Source organism: Cyanistes caeruleus, chromosome 6 (genome assembly GCF_971803275.1).
Source record: "Cyanistes caeruleus chromosome 6, bCyaCae1.hap1.1, whole genome shotgun sequence".
In the NCBI taxonomy this organism is placed as follows: domain Eukaryota; kingdom Metazoa; phylum Chordata; class Aves; order Passeriformes; family Paridae; genus Cyanistes; species Cyanistes caeruleus.
The window spans coordinates 8,838,127-8,860,009 of record NC_141706.1 but is presented as its reverse complement, the minus strand read 5'-3'; the positions used below and the strand labels follow the sequence as shown (position 1 = coordinate 8,860,009).

The 21,883-nt window shown below is 65.1% G+C and overlaps 5 protein-coding genes across 9 annotated transcripts; 2 read left to right on the top strand and 3 right to left on the bottom strand.

The window, feature by feature from the left end:
• Positions 1–360: 360 nt before the first annotated feature.
• Positions 361–5,714, top strand: SSH3 (slingshot protein phosphatase 3). Its single transcript, XM_086894858.1, has 14 exons — positions 361–424; positions 1,265–1,302; positions 1,428–1,608; positions 2,015–2,133; positions 2,198–2,269; positions 2,360–2,425; positions 3,181–3,369; positions 3,491–3,584; positions 3,662–3,790; positions 3,864–3,910; positions 3,991–4,137; positions 4,519–4,719; positions 4,992–5,244; positions 5,323–5,714. The coding sequence occupies exons 1-14, from the start codon at positions 374–376 to the stop codon at positions 5,515–5,517; spliced, it is 1,782 nt and encodes a 593-aa protein (XP_086750984.1). The 5' UTR covers positions 361–373; the 3' UTR covers positions 5,518–5,714.
• Positions 5,715–6,743: 1,029 nt separating this feature from the next.
• Positions 6,744–8,521, bottom strand: POLD4 (DNA polymerase delta 4, accessory subunit). 2 transcript variants are annotated; one of them, XM_086894865.1, is made up of 4 exons: positions 8,440–8,521; positions 7,661–7,881; positions 7,467–7,578; positions 6,744–7,353 (listed from the first exon to the last, which is right to left on the bottom strand). In XM_086894865.1, the coding sequence occupies exons 2-4, from the start codon at positions 7,875–7,877 to the stop codon at positions 7,329–7,331; spliced, it is 354 nt and encodes a 117-aa protein (XP_086750991.1). In that variant the 5' UTR covers positions 7,878–7,881; positions 8,440–8,521; the 3' UTR covers positions 6,744–7,328. The 2 variants fall into 2 exon arrangements, with proteins under 2 accessions (XP_086750991.1, XP_086750990.1); XM_086894864.1 differs by lacking the exon at positions 8,440–8,521 and having other exon boundaries at positions 7,661–7,992.
• Positions 8,522–8,760: 239 nt separating this feature from the next.
• LOC111930404 (glycine N-acyltransferase-like protein 3) lies at positions 8,761–11,026 on the bottom strand. 3 transcript variants are annotated; one of them, XM_086894861.1, is made up of 6 exons: positions 10,910–11,026; positions 10,725–10,809; positions 10,214–10,321; positions 9,999–10,119; positions 9,312–9,432; positions 8,761–9,240 (listed from the first exon to the last, which is right to left on the bottom strand). In XM_086894861.1, exons 2-6 carry the CDS (start codon positions 10,800–10,802, stop codon positions 8,820–8,822), a joined length of 849 nt encoding a protein of 282 aa, XP_086750987.1. In that variant the 5' UTR covers positions 10,803–10,809; positions 10,910–11,026; the 3' UTR covers positions 8,761–8,819. The 3 variants fall into 3 exon arrangements, with proteins under 3 accessions (XP_086750987.1, XP_086750985.1, XP_086750986.1); XM_086894859.1 differs by having other exon boundaries at positions 10,725–10,806; positions 10,910–10,999; XM_086894860.1 differs by having other exon boundaries at positions 10,725–10,819; positions 10,910–10,988.
• Positions 11,027–11,101: 75 nt separating this feature from the next.
• Positions 11,102–13,234, top strand: LOC111930403 (glycine N-acyltransferase-like protein 3). Its single transcript, XM_023928427.2, has 5 exons — positions 11,102–11,273; positions 11,652–11,759; positions 11,854–11,980; positions 12,055–12,172; positions 12,505–13,234. The coding sequence occupies exons 1-5, from the start codon at positions 11,196–11,198 to the stop codon at positions 12,905–12,907; spliced, it is 834 nt and encodes a 277-aa protein (XP_023784195.2). The 5' UTR covers positions 11,102–11,195; the 3' UTR covers positions 12,908–13,234.
• Positions 13,146–21,489, bottom strand: CLCF1 (cardiotrophin like cytokine factor 1). 2 transcript variants are annotated; one of them, XM_086894862.1, is made up of 3 exons: positions 21,339–21,489; positions 15,165–15,331; positions 13,146–14,744 (listed from the first exon to the last, which is right to left on the bottom strand). In XM_086894862.1, the coding sequence occupies exons 1-3, from the start codon at positions 21,451–21,453 to the stop codon at positions 14,253–14,255; spliced, it is 774 nt and encodes a 257-aa protein (XP_086750988.1). In that variant the 5' UTR covers positions 21,454–21,489; the 3' UTR covers positions 13,146–14,252. The 2 variants fall into 2 exon arrangements, with proteins under 2 accessions (XP_086750988.1, XP_086750989.1); XM_086894863.1 differs by lacking the exon at positions 21,339–21,489 and adding an exon at positions 20,440–20,575.
• Between the last annotated feature and the right edge of the window lie 394 nt (positions 21,490–21,883).

The window sequence follows — 21,883 nt, the reverse complement described above, 5'->3', positions numbered from 1 at the left end:
CTGCTGAAGCCTAGGGTGACCCCTCGGGGGTTCCACAATTTCTGGGGACCTGGAGGAGGCATCATCCGTTCTGGGTGCCTGGGGGAGGGTCCCGAGTGCCACTTTCGGAGGACCCGGGAGTGTCTCAAGTGCTGGGCCGTCAATCCTGCCTTGTCCCCACGGATGTGGGGCCCGGGGGGCTCCGGGGCACCGGGGAGGTGCCGCTCTGAGGTAGGGCAGCCTGGGGGTTCCGCCTGCGGTGTTTCCGTGGCGGGGGGAGCCGTGCCGTGCCAGGACGTGCCCGGGGCCGTGCCCGCTCCCGCTCCCGTTCCCGTTCCCGTCCGGGCGGGGCAGCGGCGGCGCTTCCTGGTGCGGGGGGGCGGCGCGGCGGGGCATGGCGCTGGTGACGGTGCGGCGGGCGGGGGGCTCCGCCGGGGGCCCTGCGGTGAGTGCGGCCCCGGGGCGGGCGGGGATGGGACATCCCGGCAGGGATCCCGGAGTCCCGGGAAGTCCCGCTGCGGGCTGGCACGGCGCTCCCGGGGGAGTAGGGGCTGCCCCAGAGCCGCGGGGGCCCCGGTGCGGGGGTGCGGGGCGGGCCGGGGGGTCCCGGTGTGGGGAGTGCGGGCTGCGCGGGGGTTTCTCGGAGCCCCGGGGGTTCTGGAAGGTGCCGCTGTCCCGGGGGGTGCCAGCGCGGGGGTGAAGGGATGAAGGTTGCTGCGGTCGCTCCCGGTGCGGGGTCATGCCAGGCGCTTCCGATGGGGATTTGCCGGGAGTTTAGCGGGAGCCGAGCTGCCCTCAGCACGCCTTGGAGATCCCTGTACTCCCGGCGGGGACTTCTCCGTAGTTAAGGGAGGAATATGGAGGTGTGGATGGCGAAGGAGGGGTGGGGGGTGGGGGTGGTTGTCCCAAATAGCTCCCACTTTCCCCAGTGTTCCCAGTCCCTTCGCTGTCCCAGTGTCCCCCAGTGCCCCCCCCCCCCCCCAGTAACCAATGGGCCTTTTTTGGGTATTCCTCCCCGGCCGCCCCTTCCAGCACTTTCATCCAGCCAGGGATGAGGGGCACAGGGATAGGACACCCTCCCTGCCATCCCGAGGGGAGTCCTCATGGACCTGTCTCCACAGTGGGACCCCCAAAGAGTCCCTACGCCCCCCGTGGGTCCCCCACACTCTTTGGGGGGTGAAGGGGGGTCAGGGGGTCACTGGACTGTGGTGTCCATGCTAGTGGGAGCTTGTGGGACCCCCGAGCCTGGTCACATTTCCCCCAGGAACTGCCTCCTAATTTGCAGAAGGAAGATGCTCCCAGACGTAGACAGCTGCAGCGAAGGTGAGAGGGGGTTCTAAAACCTCGGGGGGGGGGGGCACACTGGGGTAGGATGGGGACACAGTTTCCCCCCCTTGGGAGAGCACTCTGGGGGCGCCCTGGGTGCTCAGGACCATCCTGCCCCCCAGGCAGAGCTTCGTCATGGTCAAGGGGGCAGCACGGCTGCTGTCTGTGGAGGAGCCCCCCTCGGCCGACCCCCCCCCGGCCGACCCCCCCCCGGCTGAGCCCCTCGGCCAGGCACCGGGACAGCAGGAGCAGCACCTGCACCTCATGATGCAGCTGCTGCGCCCCCAGGATGCCATTCGGCTGGTAGGACATGGATCCCCCCTCCAGGAACATGGGGATGGGATGGGGACAGGGAAAGAGATGGATGGGACCAGGAATGGGGACAGGATGAGGATGGGATAGGGATGGGGTCAGGATGGGGAGAGAAAATTGACAGGATGGGACAGGATGGCTGGACTGAGGATGGGGTGGAATGAAGGTGGGAACAGGATGAGGATAGCACAGGACAGGAGAGGATTGGGATGGAAACAGGAACATCGAGTAGGGGAATGAAATATGGATGGGAGGGGGACAGGATAGGATGGGATGGGGATAGGGATGGGATGGGAAGTGATGAGGAGGGGATATGGCCCAGCCTGACGCTGCTCCCTGGTCACTGGGAGCACTGGGAAGGGGCAGATCCCCCCTCCGATGCCCACCTTTCTGGCAGGCGGTGCGGCTGGAGTCGGCGCGGCCGCGGCGGGTGCGGTACCTGCTGGTGGTGCGGTCGGAGGAGGCGGGAGCCGAGGCAGAGACGGCGCTGCTGGGAGTGGATTTTGCCCACGAGGGGTGAGCGGGGTGCGGGGGGGGCCCGGGGGTGGCGTCGGCACCCCCTGACCTCTGCCTGCCCCAGGGCCACCCTCTGCACCCTGGGCATGGTGCTGCCCCTCTGGAGCGACACCCAGGTGTTCCTCGACGGCGACGGGTAAGGGATGGGACAGAATTTTGGGACAGGGAGGGGCTTAGAGGGGTCGGGGTGCCCACCCTGACCCACGTATGTCCCCATGATGCCCAGGGGTTTCAGCGTGACATCGGGGGGAGAGACACGCATCTTCAAGCCCATCTCTGTGCAGACCATGTGGTGAGAGAAGCCTGGGTGTGGCCACGGGGGGTGTGAGCACAAGGGGGGTGGCACCACCTCGAGGACTGGGGACATGGGCACTGCCATGGGCACAGGGGATCTCAGCTCCATTACAGACACGGGAGATGTGGCACTGTTACGAACACAGGTGATGCTGTCACCATCCTGGTGTCGCACTATATTAGGAACGACAAAGCACGACACTGACTCTCTTCTGGGTTGCACAAGAGCGCAAGATTTATTATTCCAGATCTTCTTTTATAGACAGGTCCAAGAGGTAAAACTCTCATTGGTCATTAAACCAACACATCACCATCACTGGTCAATTGGGAAAAACTCCCCTTGACTGTTTCTTACAAGGAAACTACAAGGATCCAAACAATACCTGATAATGTTGTTTTCTTCTCCAAGGACTGTTTGGATTTCTCCATACGATTTCTCAGGCCAGAGTGAGAACTTTGTGTGACTTAGTTTCACACAGGCTCTGTGCTCCCCTGCCTGCTTTCTTACAATCAGCATCCATAATCCCGGGTGTGGGGATGTGGGCACCACGCTGGACACAGGGATGTGTGCACGGGGCATTTGGCTATCACCATGGCCACCACCATGGGCCCCTGGGCACAGTCATGGGGAAGGAGCTGGGGAGAGTTTGGGTGGCACCCACAAGCTGGGGACAACCAGTGAAGGGGACATAGGTGTCGGGGTGGTGGCGGGGTGGCGCTGGCAGTGCAGGGGTGGCAGGTGCTGTGCGGCAGGGCCGTGCTGCAGGAGCTGCACCGCGCCTGCGAGGATGCGGCCCGCGGCGGGCACATCCCCGGCGGCCCCGCGCTGGCCTGGGCCCGAGACTACGCAGCGGCGCTGAGCTCGGAGCAGAGCTGCCTCAACGAGTGGCTGGCCATGGCCGACCTCGAGTCCGTGCGCCCCGCCTCGCCCACGCCCCTCCGGTGAGCTCCCTGCAACGCCCCTGCCACACCCCCCAGCCTGCCAGCCAATGGCTGCTGCGCCTGGCAGGGCGTGGCCCGGGTGGGGCAGGTGACACCTGTGACAAAGCGGTGCCGGTGCCAGGCCAGCGATGCCGGAGCTGTCGGAGCAGGCGGTGCGGGCGCTGCTGCGGGAGGTGATGGCCGCGGCCGACCTGGAGAACGTCACGTCCAAGGAGGTGGGTGGCACCGGGCAGGGTGTCCTGGGGCCGGGCAGGGCCGGGCAGGGCCGTCCCTCACCCAGGGCGGTGCCCAGGTGCGGGAGGAGCTGGAGCGGCGCACGGGGCACAGCCTGGCCGAGCACAAGGATTTCATTGACAACGAGATGCTGCTGGTGCTGGCGCAGATGGATCGGCCTTCCCGCGTCTTCCCGCACCTCTTCCTGGTGGGCAGCGGGGCGGGCAGGGTGGGCGGGGTGGGTGGCAGTGTCCCCTTCCCTCACCGCTGTCACCACGCAGGGCTCCGAGTGGAATGCAGCCAACCTGGAGGAGCTGCAGCAGAACAGGTGAGCGTGGGGTGGCACTGTCATGGGGCAGCATGGGGTCATCATAGGGTGCCCCTGGGGTGTCACTCGTGTCACTGCAGGGTCACCCACATCCTGAATGTGGCGCGGGAGATCGACAACTTCTTCCCGGCGCTGTTCACGTACATGAACGTGCGGGTGTACGACGAGGAGGCGGCCGAGCTCCTGCCCCACTGGAACGACACCTTCCTCTTCCTCTCCCGTGTCCGGTCAGTGGGCACAGGGGGTGACACCACCGGGGACATCGGGGGCACAGAGGGGCAGGGCCTGGAGGTGGGCCAGGGGAGAGGGGGACATGGGAAGGGGTCTTGATAACTGAGTTGCTGGGCTGCACTGGGAGCTGGGGAGTGCTGGGGCACGGGACCCTGGGGAGCAGTGGGGTGACTGGGGACCTGGGGAGCCCTGGGGACACTGGGATGGCTGGAGGATGCTGGGAGCCGTGGAGATCCTGGGACAGCTGGGGGACACTGTGAGCTCTGCGGACACAGTGTCCCTGGTGACTCTGGGGTGGGTGGGGCACGCTGGCAGCTCTGTGGACGCAGTGTCCCCGAGAGCCCCCCGTGCCATGGTGTCAGCAGTGGGTGCCACAGGGCGGCAGGAGGCCGGGCACTGGTGCACTGCCGGATGGGGCTGAGCCGCTCGGCCGCCACAGTGCTGGCCTACGCCATGAAGGAGTTCGGGTGGCCCCTGGAGCGGGCGCTGCGGCACGTCCGGCACTGCCGGCCCGGAGTCCTGCCCAACCCGGGCTTCATGCGCCAGCTCGACTTCTACCAGGGCATCCTGAGTGCCAGGTGGGTGGGGACAGGGTGGGGACAGGTGGGTGGGCACAGGTGGATTGGGACAGGTGGGTGGGGTCTGGCATAACCACATCCCTATGGGATAAGAGGGTAGGGCCTGTTGTCACCACACCCCTCTGCATGAATTAGGTGGGGCTTCTGTGGCCACGCCCACCCAAAAAGGCGTGCGTTTTGTGGGGGAGGAGCCTATGGGAACCCCACCCTGCCGAGTGGGTGTGGCTCCCAGCAGGGGGTGTGGCCGGGTGCTGATTGACAGGTCTTGACAGCCGCTACAGCAGCCTGTGGGAGCCCCGGGAGGCCGAGCAGGCGCCGCACCCCGAGGAGGACACCACGAGGGACACAAGTGGCCTGTCCCCGCTGGCCTCCCCGCTGGCGTCCCCGCAGCCCTCTGAGGAGGAGGCAGCTGGTGGGGGGCTGCTGGGGGCCTCCCGGCGCCCCCGCATCTCCCTGTGCTCTGTCATGCGGAGCATCAGCCTGCTGGAGACCCCCGAGCTGCCAGGAGAACCCCTGGCCGGGGAGGTGAGCAGGAGTAAAGGGATGGGGGGGTCCAGCCGTGGGGTAACAGCAACACGGGATGACCCCGCTGTCCCCCCTCAGGTGTTTGAGGCCACGGAGGAAGCAGGGGGTCCCTCCCCGAGGTCACGACCCTCGTCCCGCCCACGCGGGGTGGTGCGCCAGGCCAGCCTGGATGGGGGCCCCGCCCCGTTTTGTGACCACACCCGTGGTGATGACCACACCCGGTGCCACACCCATGCACCTGGGCACGCCCACATTGATGAACCCACTCCTTAATTGTGGGGGCATGGCACAGCGCCTCCTCACTGCCATAGCAACAAGGGGATGGGCGTGGCAGACGCCGTGGGCGTGGCCAACGGGCCGGCACGCCCCGCCCACGCCCCGCCCTCACCCGGGGGTTGAGAGGTGCCTCAGCCCCACACGCACAAACACCGACACCGCTCCTGCACTGAGAATAAAATGTGGAAATGGCATCCCCCGATGGCTTTGTAACCCTGAGCATCTGGGGGGTTAGGGTGCTGTCAGTAGGGACCAGAGTGAACGCTTTGGGGGCACCGGGCAGGCACAGGGACCCAGCGGCGCCATGTTCTGCGGCACGGAGGAACCACAACTCCCGGCGGCCTTTGCGCGAGATCAACTTCCGGGCTGCCATGGCAACCGTCGCGGCCTAGGCCTGGAGCGGCGCCTAGACTGGGATCAGGGCTCTGGAATTGGTGCTGGAAGCGGGACCAGGGCAGTCCCGAGGCCCGGCAGCGGAGGACTGAAGCACACAGCTCGCTGTGGCCGTGGCACAGGGGAAAGCCGGGTGCTCTCCCCGCCACCCCGTGAAATGGTGTCAACCCCCTCCCACTATGGAGTCCCTTCATGTTATGTCACCCCTGACGCACAGGACACCTTCCACTAGCCCAAGTTGCGTCAAGCCACATCCAACCAGGCCTTGGACACTTCCAAGGATGGAGAAGTTGCAGCTTCTCCGGGCAATCTGTGCCAGGGCCTCACCACCCTCACAGGGAGGAATTTCTTCCCAAAGCCCACCCACCCAGTGAAGGAGATTCCTGGCTGGAACTGCCCCTGAGGCTTCTGCTGTCCATTTCCTTGGGTTGTTCCTGTGTCTGAAGCCATTCCAGACACTTCCCCCTTTCCCAGGATACCCACCACGTTGGGACTGACTCTCTGTCAAGGAAGGCAGATGGGAATCTCCCTCCTTCTTCCCACCAGGAGGACACAGCCCTGGGTTGGCTGGGTGCATGGTGTTTGTTTTTGTGAGTCCACCTAAACACCTCCATCCTGTGCCCAGCAGAGGAATTATGTTGTAGAATTATGTTGTTGTTGAATTATGCTGTAGAGATATCCAAGGGACTGCAGCTCCAGATCCAGATGGATAACACAATCCAGAGGGTCAGGAACCTGCAGTGCAAGTTGGATGGGAGTTGTGAGTGGCCCCCCCACCCATCCCACCCTATCCCACATTATTCCAGGTTACTGCTGGCTCCGACACTCCATTACAGCCTTGGGATAGAAACTATTTATTTATTGATAAAGCAACAGAAAGAGCTGGTGAATTAAGACATTGATAACCTGAGTAATTAACGGACATGTCCTGTTATTTATGATTCTGCACATAGCAAAGCTGCTAATTAGGGCTACTAAACATATAAATCCCAAAGGACAGTGTCATTCTTCCTACCCCACTGCAGAACATGTCCACAATCCACAGGCACCTGCCTCACCCCGCTATGCCCACTTTCACCTCATTTTATACCTCATTCTTCATTTTTTCATCCCATTCTTGAGGAAAAAAATCCCACCTCCCTTTTTCCACCCAAAACCAGATTTTTCTCCCTGGGTCCCATCTGTGTGGCATCAAACTGCGTGGCTCGGACACCCCACCCAGCTTTTTTGAGTGGGGGATGCAACTCCCTTCCCTCCCCCTGAACTCCAAAGGCTTCGCCCCACCCCGTGCCCCCTCCCCCGACAACACACAGCACCCCTTCATTGGCTCACACCAGCTTTAATCCACCCGTTGTCCCTGAAATAGGGTATGGGGGCGTCAGGAATGGTCCCCCCCACTCTCTCGGTGCGGCGGCTCAGAGATCATACTCGTGCCAGAGGCTGCGGGGGCACAAGGGGGGTCAGTGGGAAGGGCGAGGGGCACCGGGAGAGGATGCCCTGTGCCCCCCGCCCATCGACCCATCCCGTCCCGTCCCATCCCACCCCACACCCACCTGTAGGTGACATCGGGGTTGTCCCGGTACTCCAGGAGGGCGTCACGGATGGGGCCGGGGGGGCTCAGCCCCAGCTCTTGTGCTCGCTCCCAGCGCTGCAGGCGGGTGATCCCTGCGGGACACCGGAGGCTCAGCGGGGCCGGGGAGGGGAACCCGGGGCTACCGGGACAACCGGGGGAACCGGGGCTGCTCACCGCTGCAGGGTCCGTATTCCCAGGAGAGATCGAAGCGCCGCAACATCTCCAGGAGCGCCGGGTCCGGGGTGGGCTGCGAGGGGGCGCGGGGACAGTCCCGCACCTTCACCTGCACCTTGTCCTTGTTCTTCTTGTCCTTGAGCCTGCCCGGGAGCCGCCCCGGGCCCCGCCGCCGCCGCCGCGGGAAGGAGTCGGTGATGCGCCGGGGCTGCTCCATTGCCCTGCGCGACATGGAGCTGGCACGGCGCCGCCAGTACCGGGAACCGGGCGGGACCCGCCGCTACCGGGAACCAGCGGGACGGACCCGCCCCTGCTCATGGCCGGGCGGAAGCGGCGGGGCCGGGCTGGGCAGCCGGCCACGGGCACCCTCGGCCAGTGCCACCCTCGCGGTGGTCCCGGTCCCCCGCCCCCCTCGGCACCCCCCGGTTGTCCCGGGGTGCTGTCAACCCCCAGTTGTCCCTGCCACCAGCCGCACTGTCACCCCCGCGGCAGTTCCTGTCACCCCGAGAGCACTGTCACCTCCATCCCAGTGTTCCCTGTTCCTCTGGTACTGTCATCCGTGTCAGTGACTGTAACCCCAGGCACTGCCACCCCCAAGCTGTGCCCACTGCCTCCTGGCATTGTCACCCCTGTTACTGTCCCCATCAACTCAGGCACTGTCACCGCTGTGGTTCTCCCTGTCCCCCTGGACATTGTCTCCTCAATCCCAGCACTCCCCATCACCTTGGACACTGTCACCCCCCTGTCTGTCCTCATCAGCCCCTCAAACCGTGACTCACGCTGTGACACTGTCACTTTCTGCCCTGTCCCACCGTCCTGTGTGTCACTATCCGTCCCTCCAGTGCCTGCCTGTCCCACCCCCAGCTGTGGTGACACCGCCCCGGTTGAGGAGGCAACACTGCAGGTGCCACCAGAGCAGATTTGCCTGAGGCTTTCAGCCCTCCCTTGGGGAACTGAGAATAACTGAGATGCGTGCCCTGGAATGGGGTGACTCCCAGGGGACCCCGCTCTGTGCCTCAGTGGTGACAAGTGAGCCACCAAGCTGTGTCACCGCTGTAACAGTCAGTGCTGGGGGGACACAAAAAACCCCAGAGCAGCCATCAGAGACTCCACATCGCTGTTTAATTTGAGGTGGGCACGGAGAGGGGACAGCGGGGCCTCAGGGCCCGTCCCTGTCCAGGCCGGGATTGTGCAGGATGTAGCGGCAGACCCCAGGCAGGCGCTGGTGGCCCAGCAGCTCCTGCAGCTGCTGCATGGGCCGGTTCCCCAGTGCCGTGTGCCCGAACGTGGGGAACCCGCGGGACTGTGCCCGCTGTGCCGCCACCGTCAGTGCCACCTGCATGTGGCCGCACCGCCGGTGCTCGGGCAGCGTGTAGCTGTGGGTGCCCGTCCCAAAATGATCCGTCAGCACCCAGGCAATGGGCTGCCCGCTGCTGTCCTGCAGGCAGACTTGCGGGAAGCGCCCCAAAATCTCAGCCAGGTAGCGCCGGCTGCGGGCATTCCCCCCGTAGGGCCATGTGTCGTTGAGCAGGTCCACGTGCGAGGGGCTCAGGGAGCCGATGCGCACCCCGGGGGCTGGCCTGGGCGAGGCAGGGCTCAGTGGGGGGCTCAGGAGTGTCCCCATGTGGGGGCAAGGGTGGGGGGCTCTCACCGGGGCTCAGGCATGGTACTGGGGTCAGGGTGCCAGTAGGAGTAGTACTCGACGATGTCCAGCTCCACACCCTTCTTCCCTGCCAGGTCCTGGGACACTGTGGCCAGCCCGTCCTGTAGCCCTGGGGATGGGGATGTCATGGTGTCCTGTTACCCCTGCACCCCACCATCCCTGTCCCCAGCCCCTCTATGTGACCCCAGTGGCCTCCTCAGTGTCCCCAGCCCCAAACCCTATTCCCAGCACCCAGATCCCTGCTTCCAGTGTGCCCAGTACCCCAATCCTGCTCCCAACATCCCCAAGTCCAACCCCAGGACCCCCCAGGACCCTGCTTCCAGGGTAGCCAGCAGTGCATTCCCTGATGCTCCCCAGCACCCCAAAATCCAACCAAGATGCTCCCCAGCACCCCAAAATCCAACCAAGATGCTCCCCAGCACCCCTAAATCCTACCCCAATGCTTCCCATCAAATCCCACCCCAGCACACCAAATCAGGCCTCCAGTGCTCCCGAGCACCCAAACACCCATCCCCAGTGTCCCCCAGCAGCCCAAATTCCCTCCACCAGTACCTTCCATTTCCTCCAACAGCTCTCCCCAGTGTCCCACGCTCCCAGTGCTGCCCAGCACCTCTCATAGCATGTCCATCCCTCCCCAGGACCCATCCCCTCAGGACCCCGGTGTCCCCAAGCCACCAATAAGGGTGAAGGCAGCATCCCAGCGCAGGCAGCCGGGGGTCTCCAGCAGCGCCCGGTACGCCCCCAGGTCCCGGTAAAACCCTGCCTGTGTGTTCCAGTAGCCGTCGTTCACCGGCACCTGGGGGCACCCATAGGTGCTCTGAGCACACCTGGCATGTGCCAGGGCACCGTGTCACCCCCCTCCTGCAGTGCCCCATGTCCCCACTGGCTACCTCTCCACTGGGCCGGGCCAGCACAGCACCAAATTCGGGCCACTTGTCCACCAGCACCTCAAACTGGCCAGGGTTGCCCCGGTTGATGTTCAGCACTGCCCCAAAGACCTGGGGGAAAAGGGGGTCAGCAACGTGGGACAAAGAGGGGACAGATTTGGGTCAGGGATGGGGGCTTTCCATCTCCATGTGGGGGACATGGGGGCAGATGTGGGGTTAAAGCTGAGGGGAGAGGGGCAGGTGTGGGGAACAGGGTGGCAAAAGGGTCCCTAATGACACAGAGGTCCCCATCACCACGGTAGGAGGTGGGTGTGACACTGGGGTCCCTGTCACCAGCAGGGAAAAGGGCAAGGGGGATATTGGTGTCCCCATCACAGCAATAGATGAGTGATATCGGTCCCAGTCATGGCACAGTGCAGGGGTGACAGCAGGGTCCCTGTCACTGGCAGGGTGGGGGTAGCATTGGGGCTCCTATCATGGCACAGGGCAGGGGTGACAGAGGGGTCCCCATCACCGGCAGGGCGAGGGGCAGGCTCTTCCTCAGGATCCCCTCCAGACGCTGCAGCTGGGCTGGGCACGTCAGGATCTTCATTGTCCTGCTGAGAGACCCTCAATAACAGGGGGACAGGACCACCAGACATGGCCCCTATCCCTCTCCCCATCCCATTTCCCATGGTCTCCAGCTCCTCCAGCACTCACTCTGCAACAATCCTGCGTGCGTGGGTTCTGGGGCACCGTGGACTGGGAGTCTGGAGACTGCGTGGCACTCGGTGACAATGGTTACCACCAGCTGTCACGGGCCAGCAAGTGCCCCCTGCCTTGGGGGGCAGCGGGCAGGGTCCATCCTGTTGAACACTGGGCACCAGGCCAGCCCTGAGGACGGCTGGGGACGGGTGCTCAACTGGGACACTCTGGGATATTGCCCCAGTGCCACCAGCTCCCCACAGATCCTCAGATTCACCGCCTGCCCCACGGTCACGAAGCCATGCTGATCCTGAGGTGCCCAGCCCAGCTGCAGCTCCTGGAGGAGACCCTGCGGAAGAGCCTGCCCACCACCCTGCCGGTGACAAGGACCCCGAGGATCCCTCTGTCCCCTCTGCCCTGTCCTGCTGGTGACAGAGTCCCTGGAGACCCCTCTGTTCCTCCCTCCCTCCATCCCTCCCTCCCTCTCTGCCGGTAGCGAAGACCCTGGGGACTCCTTTACCCCCTCACCCTTGCCCTGTCAGTGTTGCTGATGCCCAGGAACCCCTCTGTCCCTGTCCCCTGTCCCCTCTCCCCTGCCAGTGATGAGGACCCTGGGACCCCTCTGCCTCTTCATGTGCCCTGGTGGTGACAAGGACCCCTCTGTCCCCTCTCCCCTGACCTGCTGCAGACAAAGACCCCAGGGACGCTATTGCTCCCTCTGCCCTGCCCTGCCAGTGACAACGACCTTGTCTTGCAGGTCCTGGGGACTGTGATGACGGTGGCCAGGGGGAACCCAGCCTCCCACGAGGTGCTGGTGGACTCCTGGCCCCATTTCGGCATTGTCCTGACCCGCCTGCGCCCAGAGGTGCTGCCCCAGGTGCCCCTGCCCTGGCAGCAGCACCCCACACCCTGGGGACCTGTGAATTGGGGTGCCACCCTCAGTTCCATGTCCCTCCCAGGAACACAGGGACCCCAAGGACTACTACACCAACCAGCTGTCTGTGTTCTACCGGGACAAGGGAGCCCTGCAGGCACTGCTGGAGGGCACTGAGGCAGTGACCCGGGAAAGAGCCTTCCAGATTCTCGGTAAGGATGGCACTGGGCACAGGGCTCCCCTACCCTCCATCTGGGTCCCCTGTCTAGCTGACAGGGTGTCCCAGGGATGCAGGATGAGCTGGACGAGGCCGTGCAGGAGGTGGCCAGTGCCAGGGGGCTGAAGGTGGAGACGATCCGGTACAGGGCAATGATGAGCCCGAAGCCCCCCCAGCCCCGCAGGCAGTGAGTGAGGGGCACTGGGGGAACATGGGGTACCGGGGGGACATGGGCACTGTGAGGGGCCAGTCACATCCCTGGGTGACACATGGAGACCTGTTACATTTCTGGGCAGCATAGGGGGGTCATAGTCACATCCCTGGGTGGCACAGGAGTCCCCAGGCACATCCCTGAGAGGCACAGAGTGATGTGATTTGGCTCACTGAGCACACCCCTGGGTGGCACAGGGGTCCCCAGTCCCACTCCTGGGTGGCTCAGAGGCTCCCAATCCCATCCCATCTGCTATCCCGGCTGGGAACAAGGTTCAGCATTCCCCTCTCTGCCATGCTCTGTTGCAGGATGCCCCCGGGCCTGCGCCTGGCACCCGTGTCCCCATCCCACGTCCCGCTGCTCAACGCCACGTGGGCCCTGGGGGGCAATGCCCGCAGCCGGGCGTTCCTGCTGGGGCTGGTGCGGACGCTGCCCTCCGCCTGCCTGCTGGACCCGCGCGGCCGCCCGGTGTCCTGGAGCCTGCTGGACGGGCAGGGCTGCATGCGCCACGGCTACACCGTGCCCGCCTGGCGAGGGCAAGGCCTCACCGGGTTTGCGCTGGCCGTGCTGGGCCGGGAGCTGTACGCCCGAGGATTCCCCATCTACGGAGCCGTGCTGCCCCACAACACGTCCTCGCTGCGCTGCCTGCAAGCCGTCGGCTTCGTGCCCCAGCCCGGAACCTTCTACATGATCCTAGGCACCCCGAAATAGTGCCCAGGGAGGAGGTGCCAAGCTGGGGGTGCCTGTCCTCAGGGTGGGGTTATCTGGGCCCAGGGGGGCCCGGATGCCCTCCCTGTGAGAGAGAGGAACACCCCAAATCCCACACTGAGCTCAGAATGTGGAATGTTCGCTCTGCTCCTGGCTGATGGCACTGACAGGAACATCCCGAATTCCACACGGAGCCGTTCTCTCCGGCCCCCAGCGGGGTGTGACACGGGTGGGGCAGGGGGCTGGAGAAAGGCTTTTATTCGTTCATACAAGAATAGATCTTCTGCAATAAATACCCCAATAAATAAACAAACATCTCCAATAAATAAACACTCATAGACGCACCGGGACAGCGGCCACGCCCCGGCCTCGCCCCATGGCCTCGCCCCACCGCTGCATCAATGGGCAGCCATGGGGAGGCGGGGCTTGGGCAAAGGGGGTGGGGCTGTTGCGGGGAGGAGGCGGGGCTTGCTACACAGCGAGTGGGCGGGGCTTATTGCCATTAGGGTGGAGCCTAATGCTCTGGGGCGGGGCTTGCTGCTGGCTGGGGAGGGGTTTATTCCTATGCTCAGAGGGCCTTGGTCCTTTTTGGGATGGGCGGGGTTTGCACCCGCTGAAGATTTTAGGGATGGGGACAGGCACCCTGGGGGCTGGGAACACCATGGGAGGGCACTTGGGAGTCAGGACACCTGTCCCTTAAGACACAATGTAGTGACAGAGGGCCTGTGGGCTGACTGTGGTGGCACTTTGGGGTAGGGAACTCCACCTCTTAAAGCACAGCCGGGTGATGATGAGGATGTGGGGTGGCTTTGGCAGCACTCTGGGGTCAGGAGGCACAGTTTTGAAAGGACACTGGTGGCAAAGAGGGGACATGGAGTGGCTTTGGTGGCACTTGGGGTCAGGAGACGCATCCCTTACAGCAGAGTGTGGTGACAGAGGGGATGTAAGGTGGCTGCGGTGGGTGGCACTTGGGGTCAGGAGCCCCTCACTTAAGGCACGGTGATGAAAGTGGGATTGTGATGTGGCTGTGGTGGCACCTGGGAGTCAGGAGCCCTATTTCTTGAACAGCACTGGTGGTGGACAGGGGACATAGGGTGGCTGTGGTGGCACTTGGGGTCAGGAGCCCTGTCCCTTAAGGCACAGTATGATGAAGATGATGGAGGGGCTGCAGGGTGGCTGTGGTGACATTTGACATCAGAAGCCCCATCTTTCAAGGCACTGCCAGGTGATGATGAGGTTGTGGGGTGGTTTGGAGGTCATGAGCCCCATTTCTCAAGGCACACTGGTGGTGGAAGAGGGGACCTGCATGGCCGTGGTGGCGCTGTGGACTCAGGAGCCCAGCAGGTGCTCAGAACCCCCTCGCTTCCAGCCGCAGAGTGACCACGGCAGGCGGCACCTTCTTCTTGAGGCGGTTGAAGTCCTTGGCTGAGCGCCAGAGCCAGGTCTGCAGCTCCTTCAGCAGCCAGAAATCATCCATCTTCTTCAGGAAGTCATTGGGGGCCGCGGGCGTGCCCGGGGGCGCGGGGGGCCCAGCGGGGCCAGCAGGCAGCGGGTACCCCAGCGAGGACATGACGCCTCCGATGCTCAGCACCAGGCCCTGGAGACTGGCGCAGAAGTGGGCGAGGCGGTGGCGCAGCTCGGCCGTGCCCACCTGCCCGTCCAGCACGCGCAGGTAGCAGAGCAGGCGGCTGTAGGCCCGGTAGTTGGCGGCCAGGCGGGCGTTGTCCGTCAGGCCCCGCCACAGGTCCAGGTCCACCGTGGCGCTGGGCACCCGCTCGGCCCGTGCCAGCCGCGGGGGGTTGAAGTCGGGCTCATTGAAGGGGGGGCCCAGGTAGTTCAGCTGGAAGGGAATTGGGGTGCCAGGGGTCAGGTCTCCATGTCTACCCTGTCCCCAGTCTCCACATCCCCCATGCCCCTACTCATCCCAGCTCTCCCTTCTCTTATCACATCCCCCTTCCCACTCTGCCCAAGCCGGACATTCCCAGCACAGCCCAGTCCGTGCCACCGTCACCGCTTGGCACCCAACGCGCCGGCACCACCGAGGGCACGTCAGGGCAGGGACGGGGAACCTCCGGGTGAGTCGGCGACGCCGGCGGGGAGGGAGAGGCGGATGCCCGCGCCCATGACGGAATCATGGGCCGAGGGGAGGGTGCCCGGGAGCCGCCCTGCGCCCGGGGGGCGATGAGGCATTTCCGTGACCTCCGGCGTGGGAGCAGCTGGGCACGGGGCGGATATCCCGGGGAGTGCGTCTGGGACTCACGTAGGTGCCGGCGAGGGTGCGGAGCTGGTGCTCCAGGTAGCGGGTCAGGTCGTAGGTCTGCTGGATGGACTGGCCGGCGCCCAGCTCCTCGGAGCAGTTCAGCGCCGGCAGCGCCGGCAGGTTGCAAAGTGCGGCGCACAGGAAGGTGAAGATCCCCCAAGAGTCACCTGTGGGGGACACACAGCACCTCAGGGGGGGTGACAAGGACACTCCATATCCATGTGTTTGACGCTGAGCCTTCAGAGTATCCCTGAGTCACACGTCTGAAAGTAGAGAAACTGAGGCACGGAGGTGGGGAGGGTGGGGTCCCACTCACCTCAGCATACCCCCCCCCCCCCGGAGCAGCAGGGACCCCCAACCTCAGCGCGGTGACCCCCCGGCTCCCCTCGGAGCGCTCCCGCCCGCGGCTGAACCAACAATCCTTTATATGGTCTGGAGCAGCGCGGCCGCGGCATTCCCGCCGGGACACACGCCTGGGATATATTTGGGCACCGCCAACGCCGGAGCGGGCCGGGCACTCAGCGGGGACCCCCGCCGAGGGGCCACCGGGAATGCAGGGGGGGTTGGAGGCAGCTCCGGGGAGCGGCCGGGGCGCGGGGTGACCTTTGCGGAGCCACCGGAAAGCGCCGGCGGGGTCCCCGTCATCGGCCTGACGTCAGGGCGGCCCGGGAGCGCGGCCCCGGCGGCCGTGCAAAGGTCACGGCCCGCGGCCAGGACACTCTGGCCAGCTGGCACCCCCGGCTCGCCGCAGCCGGCCTTCCCGGCAGCGCCTCCCGGGAAACACCGGCCGCTGGCACGGCTCGGCACCGCGGGGCTCCTGCTGCGGGCAGCCCCCCGTGCCCCCGCGCGTCACTGCTCCCCGTCTCCGGCTGCCGGTGACGCACGACGGTCCTCGGGGACACCCCGGCTCCAGCCACAACGGCCTCACCGCCGTGGGTGTCCTGCAAACTGCAAGCCTCACTGTGGCGGATGCAAGTGCCCTGTGGGTGTGCAGGACGCTGTCACACCTGGGATACACCCCGGAGGTGTGCAGGACACTTGTGACACCTCTGGGATACATCCAGAGCACACCTGGGTTACACCTTCTGTGTGCATCACCCAGGCATGGGGAGCACCACGCTTTCCAGGCGTGTGACACCGTGCACGTGTGACACCGTGCACGTGTGACACCGTGCACGTGTGTGATGCATCACACACGAGATGCCATCCAGGTGTGCCACCTCCCACACGGGCGTGTGACGCATGTGGCAGTCACGGGACATGCCAGGCAAGTGTGCAACGTGCTGTGCACATGGGGGGGACACTCCGTTTCGTGCCACCCACGTGTGACACGCCGTGCATACACCACATCACGCTGTGACACCCTGTGTGAGACCACATGCCCCCGTGCCTTCCATGCCCGTGCGTGGCAGCCCCGGCTGGCCCCGGCTCGCCCGGTGCCCTGCGGTGGGCACGTGCCGCCGCTTGCCCGCGTTCCGGTGCGTTCCGGCGCGTGGAGCGTGCGGCCGGCCCCGCGTGCGTGCGAGCGTGGGCCGGGGGGGGCCGGCGGGGGGGCCGCGGTGACTCACACCACACATACCCCCCCTTCCCGGTGTTTGCTTTGGCCGGACCCTCGCCCGCCGCCGGCTCCGGTTTCCAGGCGGGATTTACACCCGCCCCGGCCTGGCCAGTGCCAAACCAAACACAGCCGGGGAGCGGGATGAGGGGGGAATGGCAGGGATGTGAGATTGGGATGAAGCCACGGTGGCTCCTGGGCAGGTGGCCCGGACATGAGGATGATGGAGGAAGGGGATGGAGGTGGGTGTCTGAGGGATGGGAATGGTGAGATGCACAGAATGGATGGCACTGGGCAGTAGTGATGATGACACAGTGACGATAGTGACCCTGGCACAGCAGAGACAGTGGCCATGATACAGCAGTGACAGTGACACTGCATAGTAATGAGGGTGACCATGACACAGCAGTGACAGTGACCACAGCGCAGTGGTGGTCATGATGATGGTGGTGATGATGACAGTGGCACAGCAGTGACGATGACAGTGGCGCAGCAGTGACAGTGACCATGGCACAGCGGTGACAATGGCCCAGCCATAGCGGGTGCCCCCGCTGTCCCAGGCTGGCGCCGGGCACCCACCGGCACAGACAGTGGAGGAGGGAGGCTCCAGCCGGCACAGCTGGATCCCGGTGACGTCGGAGAGGAAGAGCCCGAGGGTTTCAAAACCGGCCCTGGAGCACGGCCAGGATGCTCCCAGCCCACGTAAGCAGCTCATGGCGTGCCTGCCCCGGGTCACTGGCTGGGCCATGGGGACACCCGAGGAGCCGGGGTGACAGGGGGCCATGGGAGCAGACACCCCCTGCTCTGCCAGCAGCACCCTGGGGACACCCACACCGACACACCGGTGACGCCACGGACAGCCCTCGCACACGTGGCAGCGGGTTTGTGGCTCACCCACCTTCGGGGTGACACCCGGGACCCCTGGCCTGCCACCCACCCAGCGGCACAGGCGGCGGTGCTGGCCAGACCTCCCGGACAGCGGCCAAAGTGGGAATTCGGCCACGGAGACCGTGAGCTGTTCCCTGGGCATGCTGTGGGCAGCGCTGCCGAGGGCTGAGCGACCACAGCCCGCCCAGAGCCGCTTTCCCGAAACCCTGGCGGGGGCGGCAGCCGGGAAGGGGAGACCCCCCTGGCCCCGGAGCCCCTGGCAACGGACGGAGCCGAGCCGGCCCCCGACGCCGCGGAGGGAGCTGCCGTATCTGATGGGCCGGCGTCCAGCAGCGAACAGAGCCCCGTCCCACCCCACAGCCCCATTCTGGGGGCCAGCACGCGAGGTCTCCTGGTGGCCAGGCATGACTGTGGCACTAAGGACAAAGCAGCCCTGTCCCCACTACCCCAGCCACTGTCCTGGCCACCAACTGGCAACACTTAACCCTCCACGGAGCGTTTCCCAGCCCAATGTGGCTGCCAGCTCCCGGGGGCTTGGAGTGGGTGACACTTAAGGGCTCATGGACAGACGCCTCTGTGACCCCACACTGCTGGCATTTAACCCTACTGTGTCTGGAGAAGTGACACCACAGCACAACAGCGTCCCTGTGGAGCCAGCATGTTGGGGACACAAGGATGCTCATGTTCCACACCCAGATATCATGGACACAGCATTCCCTGAGTTCCAACAGGAAGAACGTGTGTGCCCTTGCTCCCCAACAGCACTCACAGCTACCACAGTGAGGTCCCCATCCCATCCATCCCATTCTACTGCACTCCATCCCATCCCATCCGATCTCATCCCATCCATCCCATGGTGAAGCCGCCATGCCAGGAGCGGGTGGTGGCGCGGGGGGCGCGTGGCCCCCCGTCCTCCCCAGTCCCGGCTGTGCCTGCACTCGCGGCGCTGAGTGTTTACATCCTGTCTCCTCCGTGTGTTTATAAATGCGGCCGCACACGGGAGACTCCAGCGAGGCCGTAATTAGCTGGGCCTGGATTTCCCATCCGGCTCCAGCTCCAGCTAGCGGCACGATGGAAACACCCCCGCCGGCAAGGGGGGTGCAGGCCCCTAATCCCAACCAGACCCCGCTGTCCCGCACGCACACCCAGCACCCGGGAGCCATGCGAGGCACCTCGATCCCTTCCCGCCACTCCCGGCGCAGGTCATGGAGGCACGCAGCCCAACAGCCCCCCAGCACCGTTCTGGGGGCTCACCAGCACAGAGCTGGGCTGGCTGCTCTCCAGCGGGGCAAGGGACCCCCACTGCCAGCCCACGTGGCATCTCAGAGCCTTGGGTGACACGCCCTGGCACCTCCAGACCCACTACTACTGCTGGCATCGCCTGCCACAGGGACACTGCCTGGCTGGGTCAGTGTGGAACCAGCCGTTCTGGTGGGTACAGCCGTGCCCTGATGTCCCCACAGCACCTGGGACGCCTCCATCACCCACAGGCCACGTGCCACACGCAGCCACAACACTGCTGGGCCAGCTGCTTCCCAGATATCCCAGATATCCCAGATATCCCATCCAGGAGTGCATCCCCTTTAGCCTGCCGGGACGCCGAGACGGTGGCACGGGGACACTGGCCTTGCAGCCCCGGGTTGGGGGGGGGGGGGGGGGCGGGGGGTGCGGGGCGATGATTTATGGGGCTCGGTGCCACTTAGCAGGGTATAAATCTCCCCCCAGCGCGGCCCTGTAAGCAGAGCCCTCCGCATTTCCCTGCGGAGCCAGCGCCTAATGCAGCCCAGATGTGCGGCCGCCACCGTGCCCTCGCACCGCCTGCTAAATAGGCACGGGGACACCGGGGATGCCCAGAGTCCCCGAGCCCTGCCAGGGACACCGCCTGGACAGCCCACGGGAGGGGATGTCCCAAAACGGGGAGCGGGGTCGTGGCGGACGAGCTCCAGCCCTTCGGTTCCTTCTCGGCGTCCCCATCCCCGCCCGTCCCCGCAGGCCTCGGCACCGGCTGTGCCACCGGTTCGGCCACGTCCGCCGGGCCCGGCGGCAGCGGGAAGGGGGAGAGGAAGGGGCGAGGGAGGGCGATGGAGCCGCTGGGGATCCCAGCCTCGCTTTTCCGGTTCCCCGGCGCTCGCCCCGCTTTGCCCGTCCTGCGTCACGGCGGCACCGCGGGAGCTGGAGCCCAACCCGGCGCCGGCCTCGTGCTGCCCCGGCCCCGGTCCCGCCGCCCGGGACCCCGGGGAGCCTGGCGGCGCCCACACTTTGACCTTTTAAGGGTGTTTTCCAGTATTTTCCGGGCGAGAAGCCCCCCGTCCCGGTGTGCGGCCAGGCCGGCCGGCCCCCCGGCGGTGCCGGTGGCCCCTGGGGCTGGGGGAACAAAGCCGTACCCTCCCCAACGCCCCCAAATCCCGCTGCTGTGTCCCGGAGGAATCTCGGCAATCCAGCGGTGACGTTCGGTGTCAAGCCCCGAAATCCAGCCCCGGGCAGGAAAACTCTTCCTGCCCCACATAAATCCCACCGACTTTCCTTTTCCTCCCCTCTGTCAGTCCCGGGGTTTAATTCTCCGTGCTCAGCGGCGGTTCCCTCCCTGGTAATCACAAACATGCATGGAAAAGAGGGAACGAGAGAAAGGAAAAAAAAAAAAAAAAAAAAAAAAGAACAACAACCCAACCTAGAAAGAGGAAAGTCTTAAATCAATCCCAAAGCCAGACAGACGTTTCAATCACATCAAATTAAAATCAGCAGTCGGTTTGGAAGGGGGAAAAAAACTCGCGGCAGATGCAGGCAGGGGAGTTGGGGCAGCCCCCCGCCCCGCACCCAGCGCCGCGGGCTTACCTGAGAGCTCCCCGGTTACATTTAGCATAGTCGGGGTGCAGGGGGATTTTGGGGGGCTCGGCTCTTGCTCGGCGCCCCGAGCCCGCCCGCTTGCCTCAGCCCTGGCTCGCTGCTTCGCTCGCGCTCAGGGTTGGGTGGTGGTTTTTGTTTTTTTTTTTTGGGTTGGTTTCTGGCTTTCTTTTTTTTTTTTTTTTTTTTTTTTTTCCCTCGGTCTCTATTTGTTTTGGTTTGGGCTCGCTCGGGTGTTAGGTGAAAAAAAAACCAAAAAAAAACCGGGGCGAGTTGGGTGGGTTTTTGGGGTGTGGAGGGTTCGCACCGCGCTCCGGCTGCCTCGCTCGCCGCCGTTCCCCCCTTCCACCTCCCTTGATTTGCTCTTTTGATTGGGGTCCAGGAATGCAGGAATAAAAAAAAAAAAAAAAAAAAACACAAAAAGAAAAAAAAAACTGGAGCTCGCATCCACCCTCTCCAAGCTGCTGCCTCCTTCTTTCCTCTTTTTTTTTCCCAATTCAAGTGTTAAGCAGAACCAGGTTGCTTTCAAGAATGTATTTGATGCAATTGTACACAAGAGCGGGCTCCATTCATTCCCTCCCTCTCCCCCCCGCCCCAGCTTTATCCCCCCTTTTCCCATCCCCATCCCCATCGCCGGGTCCCGGCACCGGGCAGAGGTGGGGAGGCTGGAGCTGAGCCCCGGAGCTGCGGAAGGCGGAGGGGAGGGAAGGGAAGAGGGGGGTCCCCCGGGGTGCCGCTGGCCGGGTAGCAAGGGGGGACCCCCGCTTTCTCCCTCGCTGCGTTTCCCCCGTGCGGTTCTGGCTCCCGCCCGGCTTTTGTTAAAGTGGCAGCGGCGGGGCCGGTGCGGGGCCGGTGCGGGGCCGGTGCCGCTCGGCGGGGGGATCTCCTACCTGCTCTCAGCTCCATGCGGGACGGGCGCGGGGCCGGGGCGCTGGGTGCGTGCTCTGGGGTCCCCGGGCGGGCAGGCAGCGGTCCCGCACACCGGCCCGGGACTGCGGCTCCCATTTGCCGCTCCGAGCCCTCTCGCCTCTCCTCCTCCCCGCGCACAGAGCCGAGAGCCCGGTCCCGGGGGGGGCACGGGGGGGACGGGACGGAGGGGGGGTCCGGGGAGGGGAGGACGGGGGGGACGGGACGAGGTGCGGCGGAGCGGCTCCTCTGGCGGGGCCGGGGCCGGGGGGGGGCGTGGGGGGCGTGGGGTGCCAGCCTGCCCCCCTTTCCTTCCCCCCCCCGGGGCAGCGGGGAGGAGTGGCGGAGGGATGGGGCCGGCCGGTGCGGGAAGGGTGGCGGCGGGGCGGGGAGGGGGGGTCCTCGGCTCTTCGCTGGCACGTCCAGCCCCCTCCCCTCCGGCCGAGAGAGGGGGTCCGGGGCCCGCGGATCCCCCCCTCCCCCGACTTGGGGACCCGCGGCGGGACCCGCTGCCCCGCCGGGACGGCGG

What these genes read in the sequence shown, in the direction of transcription:
- LOC111930404 (XM_086894861.1), bottom strand. Translation starts at nt 10,802, where the DNA reads ATGAAGATCCTGACGTGCCCAGCCCAGCTGCAGCGTCTGGAGGGGATC. An exon ending in GCCTGCCCCTCGCCCTGCCG is followed by an intron (nt 10,322 to 10,724) that starts GTGATGGGGACC and finishes CTTTTCCCCCAG; the next exon opens with GTCTTTGGGGCAGTGCTGAA. An exon ending in AGTACCATGCCTGAGCCCCG is followed by an intron (nt 9,241 to 9,311) that starts GTGAGAGCCCCC and finishes TGCCTCGCCCAG; the next exon opens with GCCAGCCCCCGGGGTGCGCA.
- CLCF1 (XM_086894862.1), bottom strand. Translation starts at nt 21,453, where the DNA reads ATGGGAGCCGCAGTCCCGGGCCGGTGTGCGGGACCGCTGCCTGCCCGC. An exon ending in CCGCATGGAGCTGAGAGCAG is followed by an intron (nt 15,332 to 21,338) that starts GTAGGAGATCCC and finishes TGTCCCCCACAG; the next exon opens with GTGACTCTTGGGGGATCTTC. An exon ending in GCACCCTCGCCGGCACCTAC is followed by an intron (nt 14,745 to 15,164) that starts GTGAGTCCCAGA and finishes ATTCCCTTCCAG; the next exon opens with CTGAACTACCTGGGCCCCCC.
- POLD4 (XM_086894864.1), bottom strand. Translation starts at nt 7,892, where the DNA reads ATGTCGCGCAGGGCAATGGAGCAGCCCCGGCGCATCACCGACTCCTTC. An exon ending in GGAATACGGACCCTGCAGCG is followed by an intron (nt 7,579 to 7,660) that starts GTGAGCAGCCCC and finishes GGTGTCCCGCAG; the next exon opens with GGATCACCCGCCTGCAGCGC. An exon ending in AACCCCGATGTCACCTACAG is followed by an intron (nt 7,354 to 7,466) that starts GTGGGTGTGGGG and finishes GTGCCCCCGCAG; the next exon opens with CCTCTGGCACGAGTATGATC.
- LOC111930403 (XM_023928427.2), top strand. Translation starts at nt 11,196, where the DNA reads ATGCTGATCCTGAGGTGCCCAGCCCAGCTGCAGCTCCTGGAGGAGACC. An exon ending in AAGAGCCTTCCAGATTCTCG is followed by an intron (nt 11,981 to 12,054) that starts GTAAGGATGGCA and finishes AGGGTGTCCCAG; the next exon opens with GGATGCAGGATGAGCTGGAC. An exon ending in CCCCCCCAGCCCCGCAGGCA is followed by an intron (nt 12,173 to 12,504) that starts GTGAGTGAGGGG and finishes GCTCTGTTGCAG; the next exon opens with GATGCCCCCGGGCCTGCGCC.
- SSH3 (XM_086894858.1), top strand. Translation starts at nt 374, where the DNA reads ATGGCGCTGGTGACGGTGCGGCGGGCGGGGGGCTCCGCCGGGGGCCCT. An exon ending in CGTAGACAGCTGCAGCGAAG is followed by an intron (nt 1,303 to 1,427) that starts GTGAGAGGGGGT and finishes CCTGCCCCCCAG; the next exon opens with GCAGAGCTTCGTCATGGTCA. An exon ending in GTGGATTTTGCCCACGAGGG is followed by an intron (nt 2,134 to 2,197) that starts GTGAGCGGGGTG and finishes TGCCTGCCCCAG; the next exon opens with GGCCACCCTCTGCACCCTGG.